At 44.2% G+C, this 14,261-nt stretch overlaps 1 protein-coding gene across 2 annotated transcripts in view; it reads left to right on the plus strand.

The window, feature by feature from the left end:
• RABGAP1 (RAB GTPase activating protein 1) overlaps positions 1-3,619 on the plus strand; it is a 60,848-nt gene extending 57,229 nt beyond the window's left edge. For both annotated transcript variants that reach the window (XM_066563207.1, XM_066563208.1), the window contains 3 exons: positions 388-459; positions 921-1,118; positions 1,927-3,619. In XM_066563207.1, the coding sequence (XP_066419304.1) occupies positions 388-459; positions 921-1,118; positions 1,927-2,049 (393 nt within the window). In that variant the 3' untranslated portion in view covers positions 2,050-3,619. The remainder of the gene's footprint in view (positions 1-387; positions 460-920; positions 1,119-1,926) is intronic.
• The last annotated feature ends 10,642 nt before the right edge of the window (positions 3,620-14,261 follow it).

A 14,261-nucleotide genomic window follows, 5' to 3' on the forward strand; every position in this document is an offset into this window, starting at 1 on the left:
CAAATTCATGTGTCTCTTTAGTAGGCCCAGATCAGGTCTCAGGGAATGAATTAGGGTTTTTTACTACTCTATCTTGCCTGTTCTTTTTTCCCAAAGGCAACAAAAGGGTCATACTATTCCTAACCTTTTCTGGCTCCTTTAGCAAGGCCAAACTGTTAATAACTTCTGTTGGAACTGCACCTTTTCCTGTGGGGATAGAAGAATATGTAGAGAATGGGAAAATGTACAATGAGACAGCTTAATGCAGCATCCCAATTTTTCCTAGCTTTCTAAGGGTCCTTTGACTATCCATGTTAATATTGCAGCAGCATTTATTTGTGCTTTAGCATTCATTTGGGAGAGAATTTACATTTATAAATGGTTTGGTAACATAATTTTGCTTGTCAGATTTGTTCCCAGCTGAGTGAGCGACTGGAAAAGCAACAAACAGCAAATAAAGCTGAAATTGAGAAAATACGGGTAAGAGACCAGATAGATCCACAGTCTACAATGTTTCAATCTCTTAGCAAAACAATAGCAGCAGACACACGATTTATTTCATTACTAAAATGGTGGCTGAGAGTCCCCATAGATGAAAGAGAAGATTGTAAGGGGGAGATCTGGGAGAAAAGGTGAGTCCTCTCATGCCGTACTGGTTACGTGCTAATGTTGATGCTGGGGGGGTTTTTTGAGGGGTCTTTTTTTTCTGGAAGAGATTCTCTGACTGCCTTTTACCTTAAAGTAACAGTGGGAGGGACGGAGCCCATTATTGCAGCAAAACAACACAGCAGTGTTTCCAAAGCCCTGAGTGTGGGGCTGGCAGGAGCTCCTGCCTGGCTGTGCCTCCCCAGAAGTTCCCATCAGTGGCTGCTGTGGTGCTGAGCTGCTCTCCCAGAGCAGAGGCAGGAACAGGCTTTGCTCACAGCCAGGTGTTTGCTTAGCAAAAGGTGGATGACTGCGAGCACTGCCGCGAGTTCTTCAATAAGGAAGGCCGTGTGAAGGTGGCCAGCACTGCCAAGGATGGTTCAGACGAGGACACGGATGAGGAGAAGGAAACACTGAAGAACCAGCTGAGGGAGATGGAGCTTGAGCTGGCCCAGACCAAGCTGCAGCTTGTGGAGGCGGAATGTAAAATACAGGTAATGCTCTGGGAGTTTGTTTTGTAGTCTGTACAGCATGTCTGCATTCCTAGAAAAATGTGTGTGTGAGCTGTAGAGGGATTGGAACAGATCCTGTTGGTTGAAACCATAACCTGCTATTTCCTGCACGGTTATTTAACCAAACACTGCGTCTGAAACTTGCTGTATGCAGACGATATAATTGAAATTGCATGAACTGTATTTAGCAGCCACTACAGCTTCCAGACATCTGCCTGTCTGCAGTGCAGTGCTGGCTGCCTGATCTCCTGCAACTGCTTGGAAGGAGCCCAAGCTCTGACAGAGTACTGAATCATGCATGTCTTTATCTCACAATCAGTGCTAAATGAAGAAGTAACATTGACAAATGTTAGACATGTTTCTTAAAACACGATTGCAAAGCACTCCAGGTACCTGAAGTATTTCTGTAAAATATGACAACATTGTGCTTTTAGCCTAAAACTGATATGTCAGTGCGGCTTGTTCACAGAAAGGTAAAAATTAGTTTGTAGAAAGTCCACTTCCTGTGGGAATAGCTCCTCCTCAGATGGAAGACAATTAAAGAGTTTGGATGTACTGAAGAAAGCGGAATGTTTCACTAAGGGCAATGACACAAGTCTTGTTCTGCTTTTCAAAGCTTTTTTTTTTTCTCTTTGTCAGCTTATTGTTCTGCTTTTAATTTATGTAAGACTTGTTTAACTTCTGAAGTGGCCAAGAGTTTGTAGATGTTCTGGAGCCTTCTAGTTTTAACTCCTATAACCTTGTGCTGTGAATATGTATCAAATTAAGGAAATTACTCTTCTGTTTGCAGGATTTGGAGCACCATTTGGGTCTGGCCCTGAATGAAGTACAAGCTGCAAAGAAAACGTGGTTCAACAGAACAATAAGCTCTATAAAAACAGTGACTGGAGTCCAAGGAAAAGAGACTTGTTGAAAAGCAGTTCTGTCAAACACACCTTCTTAACACCTTTTGTTGCCTTCCTTGGCCAGATGTTTAATTCTGTGACATGAGAGGACCAGAATGTAAATATAATAGAAACACAGCATGTCAGGATTTCAATAGGTCAGTGATAAAGAGGATGGAAACACAAGAGAGGTTTTATTGCTAGACATGGGATGTTCATACTACTGATATTTAACAGGTGATGTAGCTAGATTGAAGCTCTTCCGAGAAACACTCCATTCTGCGTCTGGCTGGAGGCTTTTCACAGACTAGGTACGAGAACTTACCAAACCCTAATTGTTAAGTTTACATATGATAGGTTTTTTTACAGTTATAACCTTTTTTAATATTTTATTTGAAAGGAAAAGTGTCACTAACAAAGTTAAAAAAGAAAAAAAGAAAAAAAAACGGAAAAAATGCAACAAAAAAATACAAGTTTATCAAGAACTACATCAGTGCCAGAAAGCAGTCCCCAGAGGTAGGAAATGGAGAGTAGGAGGTGACATGTTTTGCTTTATGAATGGGGATGATTTCAGCATTCCTGTCGAGCAACCCCACTTTGTTTTAGTAGATGCAGCATCCATCTCTCTGTGTTTGGCATTTCTTTCTGTTACTAATCAATTCTATGCAACTCTGGGCTTTTTTGGCATGGGCTGCCAAACCAATTTGCCACCAGAGGCTGGGAGACTTGTCCAAGTGCTAGACAAGAACAATCGGAATTGTGGGCAAATTCCCATTTCACTTGTGTCATATTGTTTGATCCACATATCAACAGCACCAGGACTGCTGATAATATGAATTATGTGGATGGTCTGACATTCAGTGGAGTCTGTCTGGGTTTTGTCAGGTTTCTGTTTTGTTTTTGTTTGTTTGTTTTTACCTGGCTGTAGCAGGCCTTCTGTGGAGCTCCGACAGAGCTCCCAGGTTTTAGTTTTGCACATAGGTATGAATGGGACAAAGAAACAATAAACTGAGATATATATGAGGCAAAAATCACAGCGTGAGTGTAGCTGCGAGCATCTCTAGCTGTAACTCGCTTCCTGGTGGCGTTCTGAGGTGGTGTAGGTCATTGTTCACGCTCGATGCAGTTGCACTGGTAGGTGCTAAACGTGCTTGGAGTTCTCATTCCTTGGATTGTATTGAGTTCTCACCAGAAAGCTGTAGAATGGAGTTTTGCACCTTGTAATTTTTTTAATTTATAATGGTTTGTGTTATGCTGAAGTATCTATTGCATCAGTGGATAAATTTTGTGTGCAGTGTGAGTATAAGCTGGTAACAATATGAGGCACTGGTTTGTATATAAAGATATTTGGTTTATTTTGTATTTCTAACTTTTTCTTGTTTACTGTACTAATGCTAGCTAATGTACTCTGTAACTACAGGATAGAACATGCTATGTCCAAGCTTTTTTCCTTAACTGCATACATTATCTCTATTGTTTAATACCAAAAAAAAAATTACTGTAACTCCATCAATATTAGATGCGTGGACATTGTGGTAGCATAGTTGCAGTGTGTATACTTTATGAATTGAAATATAAACTAGTAAAATTGTATAACTATTTTGTTGTTTCATTTCATTTGAACTGAAAATTATTAAATATTTTGCAATATAAAGCTAATTCTCTTCTTAAAGTAGAAGCAGTAGCATCTGCAGGCTTCTCCAAGACTGAAACCACAGTCATGCTGCAAAGGGCTTTGCTAAAAAAGACTGCATGTTCTGAGTGCTGCCAACACTGGTTTTATATAATAAAATCTAGGGTTTGCTTTGAAAAAAGAAACTGCAAAAGTGACCTTGTGCAGCTTGAAACTTGTGACTCAGTATTTCTCAAACATGTCCAATTTAGAACATTTTTTTTTTTCCCATGGCCCTCCAAATTCTGCTTGAATCTGCAAAATAAATGTAGGCTATCTCTGCTTATCACCATCAGTAACAAATTCTGTGGGGTCAAGCATGGTTCATGTCATCTTCAGCAGGGTTTTGTAGCCATGCTGAGCCCGCACGACTTCAGGGCTGCAGCAGTTGGGTCTCAGCAGCTCTGCTCCCCAGCCCTGTGCTCTGCAGAGATAACCAGGAGAACAAATGGATTCTTGTCACCAAAACCACCAGAGGTGGCTCGGAAAGCAGCCCTGCTCTAGGAGGCTGCTGTGATGTCACTGTCCCAGCCATATTTTGCTTTAAGAGAATGGCATCATGTGGCTGTGTGTGGTCTCTGCTGCTTGGTCCTCCCAGAGGTGCATGCCTTGCTAAGGTCAGCTCTGCAGTTTCTCAATAATTGCAATCTTTAGAGAAAGTTTAAAGGTAAGTAGGGGACAGGAGGAAGCAACCCAAGAACCCTTCATCCACTTGTCTTTCTCAAAGGGACTGGGAAATAGTGTAATAGTGCATTTTCCTCCAAAAATGGGGTACTTAAAGGAAGAGAAAAAGCTGCTTTATTGTTCAGATGTCTTCCACTCTCTAAATAAACATTATCTTCAAATTGCATGCAGCATATACTCCTCTTTTAGTATGGATGCAGAACATGCATAATTGTTTCACAGCATTTCATCAAAAACACTTTATAGTCAGTTTCCAGTCATGGATAATTTTGGATGCCTACCTGAAGGTTTTTGGTACTCAGAAATAAATATTAACAATGTATTTCACATCCAACTCCATCTAAAATACCCACAGCTAACTAAGAAAAATGGATCCAGTGCTGAGGTGTGCATCTTTGGAAGCATAATTACGTGTGAAAACAAGGAAGCAGGTCAGATTTAAGACGAGGAAACTGAATTTGCAGATGTTCAAAACTATGAATAAGGAAGGTAGAAAACGGCATAGAGTCAGAAATGCTGTAAGCATAAGTATTTTACAGCCCTGTAAGAGAAAAGGAATGAGTGTGCTTGGTAGCATCCGGGGCTACCAGAGATGGTTATTTTCTGGTAGTCAATCGCCTTTCTGTTCACATGTGCCTCAGCTGGGTTTGAGTACTGAACTCCAGCTCAATGCCAGTCTGCTGATGCTGGGATTAATCTCCTGTGCCCCAGGCTCCAGCTTCCAAATGCTTTGCGTGTTTGTGCTGTATCATTACGTTCCAGTGGTCTCAGCGTGGGAGCTCGAGTGTCACAATCTCATTTGTGTTGCAGAACTTCTTGGCAGCTCAGGGTCTGCAGCTGGAAGTGGATATTCAGGATCTATCGGAAAGTTTTACCTTTAATCATTGCTGGTAAGCTGGCTTGAAATTTATGTAACTACCTCCCTGACTTTTTTTAGCTGCCCTTCTTATCTGTGGCAGTGATATAAAGTTCCTGTTATCTAGAGGAGGATTTCACTCCATCTGTTCAACAGCTTGGCTCGCATTCATCCAGCCTAACTTTAGACACTTTGGAGGTGCCTACCATAAGAGTTTAATCCAGGGAGGTTTTCCAGCCCTCGGCGGTGCGGGGGCAGCACTGCAGGCGGGCGGCTCACCCAGCCTCGTGCCTGAGCCCTGGTGGCTCAGGGGAGCTCCTGTGAGCCCACAAAGTGAACCGAGAGTCCTTCCTAAATTAAAAAAATACTGGAAATGAACCATCAGTGGACACTCAGGGGGGTGCTTTCTGTTTTAATTTTTCCTCCTTTTCCCATCACTTTATTGTGCAGTATTTTTCCTTCTGTATTGCCAAAGAGCATCAAGGTTTCTTCATACCGAAATTTTGCTAGAATTTACCACTGCACATCCTAATGCACTTGAGCAACACGGGCTTGGTTTTGCTGCATTTTCTGCATACCAACAAGCATGACAGTGTAATCTGGGACTGAGGGCTTTTCCTTGGGATAATCTGGCCACAGGCACGGTAGGAAACTCAGGCTGTGAGGCGAGGAGGGCTTTGCTCAGGAGCCGTGTTTGTTGAGTTTGACATTGAAGTCAAGTTTGACATTGAAGTCACACCACCTCATGGTGGTGTGAGTTCCTGCTGAATGGGGAATGAGTGGAACCGAGCTAACTGAAGTAGAACCGGGCTGTTTGAGGTGGATTTAGCCGAGGAGGAGCTCGAAGACCACCCCACACCCTCCGGCTCCTCAAGCCCCGCCGAGCGCCTCCTCAGCGCCCTCACGGTTTCCCGCGCTTTTCGCGGTAGCGGCGCCCGCGGGGAGCTCTGATTGGCTGGCGGGTGAGTGGCAGCAGGAGCTGCCTTGGGCGCGGAGGCGGCAGCGGCGCCATTTTGTTTGCCGTGTGGGCCGGGGAAGCGGAGGCGGAGTGCCGGGGGAAGGAGCCTTGGAGCGGGGCCCGGGCAGGGGCTGTCCGGCGGGAAGAAGGTGCGGAGTGCGGGTACACCGCTGAGCTGCTGGGCTGGAGGGGAGCAGCGGCCTTCGGGCGGGGCGGTGCTTCCTGAGGGAACCATGCAGAACCTCCCAGAGCTCTTCCAGTGTCTGTGGGTGTTAAAAGAGCACCAGGGCAGCGGAGGACAGCAGAGCTTTAGATTCAAACAATAACCGCTGGAGATGAGTGATACTTTGGGGGAAACCTGTACAGAACTTGTAGTGCATTAATGGCCCTTGTGGAGGTATAAAATTTTCGCCTTAATTTGCACGGGGTTTAAATGGCCTCGTCTATTGTTTTCCCCTTGCAGACACCCCCCAGGCCCCTCAGGCTGAGGCAGGCAATGAGTTCTTCCCAGGCAGCAGTAGCAGCCTTTCAGCAGGAGGTGGATGATGTTCATGGCAGCCTGTCACAGGCAGGTCTGAGCTGAGGCCTCCTGAGGTGGAAACCTTTGAAATAGGCTGTGAGAGCTAATAAAGTGGAGCTGTTTGATCTCTAATGTGATGAGTGGCTGCCGTGGGCTGTTCTCCTCGTGGAGAATGTGCATGAGAAGTCAGTCACACCACTGACTGCTGGTTAAGTAATTAATGGGTTCCTCCTACAAATCTGATCAGAAAGTTGTATTATGTCCTTGTACAAAAATGATCTCCTAGGAGGAAGTGTAGTAAAATTGAAGTGTCTTGGAAGTAAATCTGTGGGATGTGTTTCTAATACACCTTGAACTTACAGGTAAATTGTTCTAATTCTCTGTTTATTAATAATGGTTGAGATAGGAGATGTAGCAAACTTTATAGCAAAAGTTTATCACAGAAGTTTTTCAGATTACAAAAAACATTACATGTTGGTTAAAATGTTAAGGTAAAAGTATTTTTTAATCAGCTTTAGTGGCTTGAGTTATAGCTGAAGGTGACATGAGTTGGTCTCTGGAGATCTCACCTTATGGGCCCTTGATGTGTGGCTTAACATGGTGGTCGCTGGAGGGGATCAGGAGTCCAAGTGCAGGTTGTTTTATGGCAGTGAGCAGGCTGGTTCAGTTATGGAGTTGCAGAGGTCCATCTTAATCAGCAGCTTGTGTGGCAAAAGTGATGATTTTTAGGAAAGCGCTTGCAGTGTTTAAGATGGAATCGCAGCCGCACTGGGCTCTGAGGCTCCAGAAGGTGCAGAAGAGATGAGACTTGCAGGCTGCCAGCTCTGAGCAGAAGCCCTCCTCGTGCTGAGCACAGTTAGCGTGTGCCATGAAAACATCCAAGCTGTGTGTTTAAACTCCCTGCTGTGAGCGTCTGTTCATGCACAGAGCTGGTGGTGTCATGGGGAAAGGGGCCTTGGAGCCACATTGGTAAATGTCATTTGGGAGGGGCCCTGGAGTGACTCCTGATGGAGTTTTCTGATGTCGCTGGTCAGTTTATGCCACACAAGGAAAAGAAAGCTGCTGTGCAGATTTTATTCAATTGCTGTGCCTGAGAAAGGCTAGAAAAGGACTCACTGAGATGGCAGTGCTGTGTCACTGTCAGCTGTCATGGTGCAGGTGAAAGGGGTTTATCGGTTCTTGTAAGAACACCACAGCAAACCACTGTGGTTTTGGCACAAGTCTTGGCTGCCCAGAAAACGGGGGAGTGATCTATTGCCTTCTGTGTCCTGGAGGCTTGGCTAGCTTACAGAAGTGGTTTGATGGTAATTAATACTGGTGCACCAGAGAGAAGGGGTGGCAAAGAGGAGGAGGATGAAGGCTGGTTGCTTGCAGAGCAATGTATATCTGAGCTTGCCACCTACTCAGGGCATGGCAGAACTGCTGCATAATACCACAGGGAAACTCTTGAGGAACAAGATCTCATCGGGAAGGGGGGGGGAAGTGTTTTGCACGAGGAGATTGTGCGTCTCCCTGAGGTGGTTTGTGTCCCACAGAGGGGCTGTGGGGGCCTGTGCCAGACTGCTGTGAGTTGTAGGTGACATGGCTGCTGCTTGTAGACATGGTCAGCAAACTAGAGCTCCTGGGTGCCCCCAGCTTCAGCATTAAAGGAATGGTCTGAACTCTGGATGTCTTTAGAAGTTACAGGTGCTGCACATTCCCCTAGTTAGGACAGAGTGAGGAGACCAGTAATTACTGTAACTGGAAAGTTCTAAATTCCGTTCAAGTTTTTATTCATTTGATCTCAGAATAGTTTATTGTACAAACAGAAGTTACATGTCTTCTACATGTAACAGCATCTTTCTCAAAACTGCATCGTTCTTTAAACCCAGGATAACTGATCTGAGCAGCTCAAACCCCTGTCCATGTGCTTGCTTTGTGCTGGATGCAGGAGTCCTGTGGCTACCTCAAGACTTGCAGTATTGGCAGTATAGGAGTTTGTGTGGAACTGCTTTGCAGGGCACCATAATGGGATTTACTGAGCTGTATTTTGTCATCTTGCCCTGGTTTAGCCTTTCCCCTTCTACTGTAATCCAAAGGTACCCAGATATTAAAAAAAAAAAGTCCCTTTGAATGAATCAGAACCAGCAGAGCGCTGAGCCTGCCTTCACTGCAGGCAGGAAATCCCACCTTTGGTGTGTGCCAGCACCTAAACAGAGGAGAAGAGGGAAGTGTTGTTTGTGCAGGGTATTGGCCCTTTTTTGGGATCTAAAGGCCTTTTTAGGATTTTGCCTCATGTTCGTGCCTGGAGCAAGAAAGGGCCTTTTGTTGTAACTTTAACAAGAGTACACACAGGCTTTTTACAGCATTGCAAATAAATGTGCTGGAATGTATAGCCCAAAGTGAAGATGAATTCAGGGCCCTGAAAGCAGTGGCAGCTCCACTTTCTTTCAGTTGGCTCTACCAAGGATTGGGGTCACAAAAGAGAAGGATAATTTACAGCTTAGCAAATGGGAAAAACTCTTTATAGCTGACTTGCTGGAACTCAACCCTGCAGCAAACCACCAAAGTCAGCATTATGTCATGAGCAATGAAGTGAGGTGACACTTCTTGCAGAAAGAGGGGTGCTGTTTTGGGCAGGTTTATAGATGCAGCAGTTCTTTGCACATGGAAGTTACAGGCTGGCTTGTTAGTTGCTAAACACCAAACTTGGACATCAGTCAATCAGTATTTTTTTCCTGCTTCCTCTGCAATCAAATACACTTTTCCAAGGTGATGCTGATTGCAGCAAGGTAAACTGGACATCTTGCTTGTAAAGCAGATGGTTCCTTCTGCATGGATCCCTTCGGTGCTGTGCCAGCAGGGGATGGGGCAGCCAAGCAGTGTTGGGGAGGGCCTGAAATGAAGGAGCTTTCTGTGCAGATTTCACTGTGTGCATTCAGCTGCAGATTCATAGTGAGAGGCACTGCAGGTTGCCGAGGAAAAGTAGATGGACTTGGTATTTCTTGGTTTGCAGGGCAGGGGGGTGATGGGGGCCACGAATCACAGCTTCAAGCAAGATACTCTGTAACTGCCTGGGCAAAGTTAGCTTAGCTACGGCAGGACAGGAGTAAAACTGAGGAGGAGATGCCAGGCATTTTCTCAACGAGGAAAGAAGGATGTGCCAACCTCCCTTGCCAGCACAGGCCCGGTGCTGTGTGGCTTCTCCCATGTCCCACTGCCATACGTGCCCCTCTCCCATTCCTGCGGGGCCACAGAATGCCCGCCAGCTCCTGGAGTGGGCCCAGCTCACTGCGAGCTGTCACCAGCAGTTGCCAGGCTGGTGCTGAAGAGCTGACAGCCTTCTCAGCACCTCAGAGATGATAATCCCAAGGGAGCTTTTGGAATGACCTCTTAGTGAGCCAGCTAACATCGGGCATGAGCAGACAGGCGCTATGCTAATACAGTAGGTAAGACTGACTTCAGTTTCAGTTAAGTGTTAATGATGTTTTCTTAAGTGACTCTCTTCAGTTCTCTGTGGATCTTACTTGCTAAATAATTGATACAGCTCTAAATTTTTAGTGATGCAAGTTTTCGTTGTGTTTGGTACACTTGTCCCTGAGTAGCTCTTTGTGCATTACTGACTTGTTTGCAGTATGCCAGCAGACTGGCCTGGCTGCACACTGGCCTGTCGAGGGCAAAAGTCTCACACCAAGTCCTGCTCCAGTTATCATACATTCTAAGCTGTGGGATTTCATACATCTCATTTCATTAAGTGCAATCTCAATTATAGTCAGCTCATAACAGTTTCTAATCCCTTCTCAAGTCTGATCTCCTCTGAATTTGATTAATGACCTCTGCACTCACACTTCAATTTAGCATTTCAAGACCAGAAAAACACTTCTAAGAAAAGTAAGACTCTATGTTCACTGACTTCTCTTCTAGAGTACAGCTGGGTTCTATAACTCCAGGCTGGACATATGTGTGTATTCCAGTAAATCTTACCATGAGTTGCAACCTCAAGCAAACAACACCAGCCACACAATTGTCATGGTATCCCCAACTCCTGTCCTCAGTGGCTCTGGACAAGGAAATTGCTTGGATTTGCTTTGGACCTCAGAGGACAAACTGGGACCACAGGAATTTAAGAAACACAGTGAAATGAGAGGGGTGGAGAGAACTTTGAAAGTACCTTACTTGTTCTTTATGTGTATAATTTATCTTTTAAGAAAACAAACATCCTGTTTTTCTAATTAGCTAAATACTAGGAATTGTCCAGATTTTTTTTTTTTGGAGTGAAACTTGCCTTCCTGGCTGATCACAGCTATTACAGCCTTCTCTGGGCTTTTCTGGTACTGCTTCCAAGGCAAGCCCCCAGAGGTACTTGTGTGCAGCAGCCCTCGTAAGCTGAAATCCAGTAACGCTCTGTTCACTTTCACCTCTGTGAAGGAATGCATTCTGCTTGTTCCAGCATAAATGTGCTTTATGTTTGCACCTCCAAGTCATCTCTGCCAACGCTGCAGCCTTCGGGAGCCTGTGTGTCCGTTCTGCTGAGCCTGCCACCTGACTCGGCACAATGGACCTCGGTGGTTTGGCATCCCAGGCTTCAGCACCCCCTTGGAGGCAGTTTGCTCACTGTAACCACCCCCCCAAGCAGTCATTAGGCCGTAATTCCTGTTTACAGAGATAAGTCTTTATTGGAGCTATTGGAAGCAAATGGGACATGGTTCCAGTTTTATATACAGAGAAGTCTGTAGTGTTGGGTTACAACCAGTGGCAATGACCCGAGATTACAGTGCAGTCGTGTTGTGTACAGTCAGTAACAGTGGCTGGCGTACAAACCACAGCACAGAAGCCAAATGAAGCCAAGTGTACGGGGTACAGCAGCACGGGAGGAAGCAACTGAAGGTACAAAGAGCGTTCCCTTTACATCTGTACGCTTTTTTTGGCTAGTGAGTAGATACAGCTCAATTTAAAATTCATTGTGCAGTTATTTTTCTTCCCACTCAACTGCTACCAAATTAAGAAAATTTGAATGTTCAGATTACATTTTTAGTGCTATAAATAGCTGTGGTTGTTGCCAAATTACTTTATTTGAAATGGCTTTATTTATAGTTGGGAATAGTTCAGTCATCATTGTTCTCTAGTGATTACAAATTGGGAGAAAACGGAAGTATTTTGAAAGTAGTCTGTAATTAGACCACAAGGATCTCTTGTACTTCATTTGGAAGTTTAATTCTGGGTAACTTCTTTGAGAGAGATTTATTGGGAAGAAAGATGGAATCGTCCACCATATTACTCATTTGTGGAATTCGTTCATAGTATTTAAGGTTTCAGTAGTTTATAGGTCATACTTCTTTTTATTCAATGCCATATCCAATCTTAGTTCAAAAATAAACACTCCGTCCTCTGTGGATAAATAAATCCATCTCTTGGCTGCAGGTCAGACCTCTATTGGTGAAAGAGATTTAGAAAAATAGACCTTTTCTTTAACGTTTAATACGCTGACTCACAAAGGAAAAGTGAAATTCATTCAAGTCTAGAAACAAATACAGTACAAGTGATTTAGAGAAATGCATTCCTTCCCTCTACAAACTTGCTGAGCATGAAACACTGCCCCAAAGCACTGCCTCTGTCTTTGCCTTGTCTTGGAGAAGTAATTATCATCAGAAAAGTCACATCAGACTGCACTGCCAGATTTCCTGTCAGAAGGGCTCTGCCTCCTGAGGAGTCTTTGCTTAGGAATTCTTTAGATGCATGGATGGTGGTGGTTTGGGTTACACAAAGGATATTTTAGCCCAAATTAGCAGCAATTTTAATTGATCTGGTTGACAGTGATTTTTGGTGGGTGGAAATTCAGCCATTAAAAAACAGCCTGTGAGTTGGCCTTGGAAAGCACCAGCCTTTCCTCAAAATCTCCACTTCTGAGACTGCTTCCCATTGATGCCCTTCTCAGCAAGGGCCTGATACATTTGGCAGTACAGGTTTCATGCTCAACTTTGTCACTAAGAACTGGACAGGACTTTAAAAGCATACAGCCCACTGGGACTTGCTCTGCTGTTGTACTTCAGTGCTCTGGAGAGCCCCCAGCCCCAGCAGTGCTGCTCTCTGAGAAGTGCAGTGTCCCAGGCTGGCTCTGGGGCAGCTGGAGCACGGTGACATTCCCGAGTGGAAGCAGTAGTTAAGCACCAGTTACTGGCCCCTGCAGAGGCTCAAGAGAGAATTGCTTCGTAGAGAGCTGGTCGGCCTAAAAAGCTTAGTCAGTTTGATCAATAAATATTGACTTAGGGTTAGGATGAGAAATAAGACACTGCACCTTGGAACTGGAAGACAGAGTCAACTTCCTGCTTTTTCTGTCCAAAAGGAGACTGGCTCCAAAACATTTGTCCTTAAGGACCTCTGTGATGCCTGACAGATAACTCATTATGTGTGTATGGATGTACCTGTCCCCTTCTGCAGAGAGGGGTAAATGTGTGACTGGACAAAGCTTGGAGGCTTTTTTCTGTGATTTTTTTTCAACCATCTGCTCTGTTTCATGTTGTCCCTGAAGGCATGGTTACCCACTCCTAAATTATGCAGCATTGCCCAGAGAATGGCTCTGTAGTTGAATATGCTCTCTGCAGTACAGCCTCCCTTTTCTTCCAGTGTTTGTGGATTTCCACACAATGGATGTTATCAGAAAACTACACTTGTCTTTATCCTGTTATTTTGAGCAGGGAAACAGTGATAGGAGTTTAAAAACACAGGAAAGAATCTGTACTGCAAATCAGAATTTTTGTAATTAAATTCATAGGATCACGAACTTTTCAAAAGCTGTACTGCTCTGAATGCTGTTCTCTAGCCCACCGTTATTCTCCTTTGAGCAGATTTCCATCTGCTTAGAAACAATTCTTTGTGAAAATAATGACAGAAGAATAAATACTGTCTCTCTTGCCCTGACTTTGATACTTTACAGGACACCCTTACAAGACTCACATTCTGTTGGGAGTGAGTGCAGCAATACACACATTTCAGTATGCATAGATCATTAAATTGTAGCAGTGCCAGTAATAAAGCAAAACTTGCCAAGATGTCCTGTTCCTCTTGATTAAGCTTGATTTATGTGTGCCTGTTAAGATGCAGTTAGTGTCCACTGCTGAGATGATGCAGTACCCTGAGTAACTCTGTATTGATTACGCTTCCACAAGCTTGTGCTTTTGCAAGAACACAGAAATGAAACTCCAAGAAAATAAAGAAGTACATCAGGTTGTTTCCATGGAACACTGTTAATCTATTCATAGCAGCTTCAAAGTATGAAGTTAAAACTTACCTTCTGCTCTACTCCCATCGAAACAGATGAGTGCTATGATTAACTCCCCTTTAGCTTAAAAAATAGAAGTGGATAGAATGTCAAAATACACTTTGCTGGTAAGATGAACCTACTTTGTCATAAGGAGTTACACCGATATTGGTGACCTAAAATGTGTACACACAGGTCACTGGGAGCAGTATCTGCTTTCCCTTGTTGCCGTGCTCCTCTGTGTAAAGGCAGCTTGTCTGGAATACTGTGGGCATTGCAGAAATAACTCACTACTGTTCCTTCTGAGGAAATTA

This window comes from Molothrus aeneus, chromosome 19, assembly GCF_037042795.1.
Source record: "Molothrus aeneus isolate 106 chromosome 19, BPBGC_Maene_1.0, whole genome shotgun sequence".
Lineage (NCBI taxonomy): Eukaryota > Metazoa > Chordata > Aves > Passeriformes > Icteridae > Molothrus > Molothrus aeneus.